This window comes from Urocitellus parryii, chromosome 4 (genome assembly GCF_045843805.1).
Source record: "Urocitellus parryii isolate mUroPar1 chromosome 4, mUroPar1.hap1, whole genome shotgun sequence".
In the NCBI taxonomy this organism is placed as follows: domain Eukaryota; kingdom Metazoa; phylum Chordata; class Mammalia; order Rodentia; family Sciuridae; genus Urocitellus; species Urocitellus parryii.
In genome coordinates, this window is record NC_135534.1 from 12,808,295 (window position 1) to 12,814,294 (window position 6,000).

The 6,000-nt window shown below is 36.2% G+C and overlaps 1 protein-coding gene across 1 annotated transcript in view; it reads right to left on the reverse strand.

Moving 5' to 3' along the window:
- The window catches only part of Ms4a13 (membrane spanning 4-domains A13), a 31,632-nt gene extending 26,237 nt beyond the window's left edge, over window positions 1–5,395 (reverse strand). The window contains exons 1-3 of the mRNA XM_026411642.2: window positions 5,151–5,395; window positions 2,979–3,088; window positions 808–948 (exon numbers count right to left, since the gene is read on the reverse strand). Of these exons, the coding sequence (XP_026267427.2) occupies window positions 808–948; window positions 2,979–3,023 (186 nt within the window). The 5' untranslated portion in view covers window positions 3,024–3,088; window positions 5,151–5,395. The remainder of the gene's footprint in view (window positions 1–807; window positions 949–2,978; window positions 3,089–5,150) is intronic.
- Between the last annotated feature and the right edge of the window lie 605 nt (window positions 5,396–6,000).

Below are 6,000 nucleotides of genomic sequence, written 5' to 3' on the forward strand. Positions count from 1 at the left end.
CCTAGGCTGGTTCCTAACCTGGCTATTGTGAATTTCAATTGCACTGTTATAAACACTGATGTGGCTTTTTCACTACAGTATGCTGATTTTAGTTCTTTTGGATAAATATCAAATAGTGGGACAGCTGGAACATATGGTGGTTCCATTCCTAGTCTTTTGAGGAATCTCCCTCCATAAGCTCTGCCAAAGCAGTTGGATTAATTTGCAGTCCCACCAACAAAGAATGAGTGTACCATTTTCCACACATTCTCACCAACATTTATTATTTGTATTCTTGATGACTGCCATTTCTGACTGGAGTATGATAAAATCTTAATGTAGTTTTAATTTGCATTTCCCTAATTGCTAAGGATGTTGAACATATTTTTACATTATTAGTTGGTAATCTGTACTTCTTTTGAAAAATGTCTGCTTTGTTCATTTGCCCATTTATTAATTGTATGTATGTGTGCATGTGTTAAGCTTTTTGAATGCTTTATATATTCTAGATATTAATCCCCTGTCAGAGAGTAACTGGCAAAGATATTCTCCCATTTTGCAGGCTCTCTCCATATGCCCTAGTTTTCTTTGCTGTGCAGAAGCTTTTTAATTTGAAAATTCATTATTTTTCTCTTATTCTTTTTCCAAGGCAATACTTTGGTATATATAAATAGTGCATCATTTATTAATGAGTCAGTACATCACTTATCAACCATGCATCATTATCTGGATTTTATATGAAAATTAAATATTTTTATCATTATTTTTCTATCTTCTAGTACTGAAATGAATATTATAATGAAATCAATATAAATGTATTGTACTCACAAAAATTCCCCAAAAAGCACATCCTGTTTTGTAAGTTATAGGTTCATATGTCCCAAAGACTCCTTTAATTTGTCCCATATACAAAACCAATAGGAAATACCACATGAAAATATGAAAAATGCCAATCATAATCTGGATAGCCTATAAAAAGAGAATGTTGTTAGTACTGAAACAATGTAATTTAACACACAATTCCAATGAATTTTAACTATAAGAAATATTCAACACCTTTACAAAAGATGATGGTAAAACAGCAATACACCTACCCATGTATTTCCTGAATTGGTTAGTACAGAAAGAAAGCCCTGATCAGGAAGGACTGAGGTTTCTCAATTAGGAATCAGTCATACTAGACCAAAAGATTGTTTAAAAATAGTAGCTCAGACCACTTCTCCCATAAGAAAGTTAACAATTCAATTATACCATCTGTCAAGTTATGGTATAAGGAAAGAATACTGACAGTATGTAGGAAAATGTGGTTCCTGATCTACTTGGATGCAGGAAGCCATATATTTGACATTTTCTTGTTCTTTTGAATCTTAGAAAGGTTTATCTTTTCCTTCAAGGAATACTTGGTATGTATGGATTTTTTTCACAAGCATGCTAGAGTAAACCATAATCCATACAATAACATAAAGCATATCTCAGGCAGATGTTCTTGCATTAGATCCTTCCATTAGATAAATGACAAGTTAGAACAGGAGAGAATTATTATTCAACTTTAACTTGTAAAAATATAATTATTATCCCAGAAAACTTATTTTCAAATTTATGTGAGCTGATAATTCATATAATTAATTTTTATAATTTTATAATTTTTATAATTTTTATAATTAATCTTTAAAAATGATGGAGTGTTATTTTCATTTTTCATATAAACTTTAATAGGAAGCTATTTAATGTTTTAAGAGTTTTTGTACTTTGTAAAGCAAGTATTCTATGGAACACAATGCACTTAGCTAGTAGAGAATGTATTTTTCTTTTTTTAGATACTTCCTTTTTGATAACAATCCTATCTATTCTTTATGTTTAGAATTTAAGCTTTCTAACTGCATCATATTTACAAGAATGATATCATTTCAGAGTTTTTTGGACTTAATGAGGAGAAATATTACCTACTAAGATTGCAAAATTCCTGAGGGCCTGGACTTTGTTTTTTTCCTTATTGCATCATCAGTCTCTAGGTGCCCAGCACAGAGTGGGTACCCAGTGAATACCGCCTGTATAAGCATACTGGTATCAAGAATACTAATTCCATGTGACTTTGCCAGGGATAAAAGGAGTAGGCTTGGAAAATAATGTCTCTTTGTATATGACTGGATGCTTTTCTATAGAAAACTAGGAAATATCTACATAGTCAAAGCTTATAAAGAACTCTGCCAAAGGCAGGTTTTCTTATTTAAAAATGGCTTTTAATGCTTGGGATAGAGCTTAGTGGTACAGCACTTGTCCAGTATGTGTGGAAGCCCTGGGTTTCATCCCCAGAACTGAGAAAATAAAAACTAAGTTCTTAATTCAGAGCCAAAAAGTGGGTTCCAGGAGGTCAAACTCCCTGTCTCCAACTTAAAAAAAAAAAAAGTACAAAAACAGCCATATATCCATGATTCTGGGGGAGAAGACTCAGGCTTTCATTCTATCTCAAAGTGGTCTATGACCCCAGAGAGGTTAAAGATCTCTGCTAACAATCTGATAGAAGACTTAAAACAATGGCATACACAGTATTCAAATTCAGAGGAAGAATCAGTCAATGGAAAAGTTTTCTTCCTTTTAGATGTAAAAGTGCATGATCCTCATAATTCTTTAGTATTTATTAAGAGTAAACTGTTTTTAACCTCACAGGTTTATAATTTAATAAGACAAAATTACCATATCCTACTGTATAATAATTAAAAAATCAATGATAGTCTCTCTTAAAGTTAAAACACACACATACCCTCTCTCTTTTTAAAACTTTATTCCTTGGGTTTCTCTAATACTGTGTGTGTTGGTTTAGTCAATGTTTAGGAATGTAACATTAGTCGACATTTGTAGAAGACAATCAACATTTTTTTAAATATTAAATTCTTATCCTTTGATTTAACCAAAGCTATCCCTTTCCAGATCCAAGAATACTCTTCTCAAAACTGAAATATTTATGACCGTGAATTTAGTCAAAGTGAAATATTACTTACCCCTAACACAAGACTATCTGCTGTAGAGGTGTTCCCACATGCCATACTATAAGCATTTCTTCTACTTGATTTTGTTTCTAACCTTTGGTGATAGCTTTATTAGCAAACTTCTACAAAACAATACAAAACACACACACATGATTTCCTCAGAAAAAAATACATAAGTTTGATTCTTTTTTATAGTTTTAATCATCTTCCTAAAGTTAGAAGCAACAGTTGTTCTTTCTATGCTTCAATTCTTAGAAGTATCAGCATTATCCACTTCTTCCGAATGACAGCCTCCATGACTGAAAAGCCTCTTTGTGACTAAAAAATACTGGTATATTACAGATATCACCTTTTAGTGGCAAGTAGTGTCTATAGGTGACCTAATAGAAGGGACATCTAAGGAACAGTATTAGAGAATTTACGGTAAAGAATTGAACAATTCATTTGCAATTCATAATCAATTTAATATCATTCATAATGCCATGTTTGCATTTTAAAAAATAACTTCACATACTTCAATTGGCCAACTGTGCTTTTTTTTGTGGACACATACTTCCTATCTAGTTCTTCTCTCTTTATAATCTTTTCTTCTATCACACAACTTACTGAAGTTGCTCTGCAATCCTAACAGTAGCTCCTGTTCTTTTTTCCCCTTTAGTCTTCCTAGTGTTTAGATCATCTTTGTATTAAGATAAAAACTTGGCTAATAATTCCATTCCCTTGTAGGACTGTATCCTTTTGTAGAAGTGAAATTCTGCATCTGCTAGTATGTCATATAGGAGTCATGACACCTGACTGATGATTTTAAAATTTCAGTCTTGATCTTTTCAGAAAGAAGGGAGTTTTGACTAAATGATCCCATACCCTTAAAATTTAATGGCTTGATTGTTTTCATTAATCCTTGTTTCTGAAATTTATTTTCTCAATGTCTCTTAATGCTTATAAGAGCTACTGATAACAAAAGATAAAAAACAATATGTTAGTAATTGAAGCAAACTTTATACATTCAATTTGAGATAAGTAAAAAAGGTGGCTTTGGATATATAGGCAACCACGTTAAATCTCTGTGTCACAATTAAATAAAATTCACAGAATTACAGAATTCACGTAGAATAATGATGAAAATCATTATTTGCTACTTTTCAGATAAGAGGAAAATAAAAATAAATCCTTTTGTGTATTTAGAGGAATTCTTTTTACACTCACTGCTAAACAGTGGAAGAGACATGAAGCGACTCTGGGTGTAAAATATTTAGCAACACTATAATCTCTATCAGACCCCCACTTAAGCCACCCCAAGTGAAATAGTCAAATAAATATTAATGAGAAAAAAGAATGTGTGTATGTGTGTTTGTGTTTAAAATCCTCAGCTTATTTGATGGAAGAAAGAAATACTCCAACATTCATGGAACAATTGATTGGAATTCTTTCTAAAAAAAATTCTACATTTGGCTACTTTACAATCCACTTATGTATCATGTTTATATAAATGGAAATAATCATTTATTTGTCTTTATTATCTGATGGTTCCATCATGAACCCAAAAGGAGACAAAGAACAAGTCTGCTAGTCCATATTCCAAACCCTAATCTCTTACTCCAGGATTGCTTTATACAGAAATTCTACAACAATTCTCTTCTAGTACAGAGCTTGCACTAGAATCCACTTCTAGCATCTTCAGTAAAACATCTTCGGTAGAGATGCAAACCCTCATTGTCTTTAGGAAAAAACCCAAATAAATAAATAGAAAAATTGAAGGCGGCAGGGTGGGGAAACATCACTTATGTCCAAAATTTTCAAAAACCCTTCACCAGCCAGCTCACCTTTACCTCCCGGGGGGGCCACTACCTGGTTTCAGTCTAAGGGCTGCAGCAGGAATCTTTGGGAAGCCTGCGGTGACTGACAGGTCTGTTAGATATTCTTGTTTTCCTAATATTTTGCCCATAATTCCTACTTTTGATTTTCAGGGCTGGCTCCTAAGTCAGCAAGAACTCCCAGAAGCCAAGGAATTCATTTTTGCATGCCCTGGGCTAGGACCCAGAGACTGCAGCTGGAGGAAGTGACAAACAAGGGGCGACGAGGCCCAACCTGCAGCGGGGAAGCACAATGGGGCGCGGGCCTCAGACTCCTTGTCCCGTTATGGCTACCGACACTTTGGGAAAGCAAAGCAAGCGACATCATTACCTCGCATTTTACTTGTTCAAAGTCCCAAAGATCGAGTTTCCCCCTCTCCGGTCCAGGCCCAGGATAAGGTTTCCCCCGCCTGGGCCGTCTCCCTGGTCCGGGGCCTCACTCCAGCGCCCGGGTCCGCTGAAGAGGCAGATCCCGGCCGAGGGCGGCCTCAGCGCCAGGTCCCCAGATGCCGCTGCGTGGCCATCAAGAGGTAGGCCGGAGTCCAGCCCTGAGCCGGTCCTCAGGCTCCTCTGATGGCTAGGGTATCCAACGGCACTGGCGCTGTCCTCGTGCGCCTGCGCGAACACTTGGGTGCGGGCGGGGCGGAGGGAGTACGCGTGCGCAGACCCACTAGGGCCCGGTGCCACGTGATCGGTCCACCTGCCAACCTTTGCTGGGAATCTCCAGCAATGGCTGCTCCAAGGTATTGCTTCCTGGTGTCACTTATAAACGTGTCCACGGCAAAGTGGCCAGGTCGTTGATGAAAAGTCAGCTCTTCATCCATTCTGTCCTCAAAAATTTTGATCACAAATGTACCTTATGAGATGTAAAACTTGGAAAAGGCAAATCACTGAGTTTACGTTTCACCTCCCATTCAGGCAAACATGAGTAACAAAAGAAATAGCATTCAGAGTTCTTCCATTTTTCCCATGCCCCCATCCCCACTCCATACCTTATTAAAAAAAGAAATAGCAAGAGGCCAGAATAACTTTTTTACCAACCTACTGGGGAAGGGGCTGGGTGCATTTTAGCTCATCTACAAAGTGTCAGTTTTCTATTTGATGTAGGCAGTAGTTAAAACAATGTTTATGAAGACAAGTAGAAGTCACAGCTAGAAGAGAAAAGAGTCAGATCTGGAAGG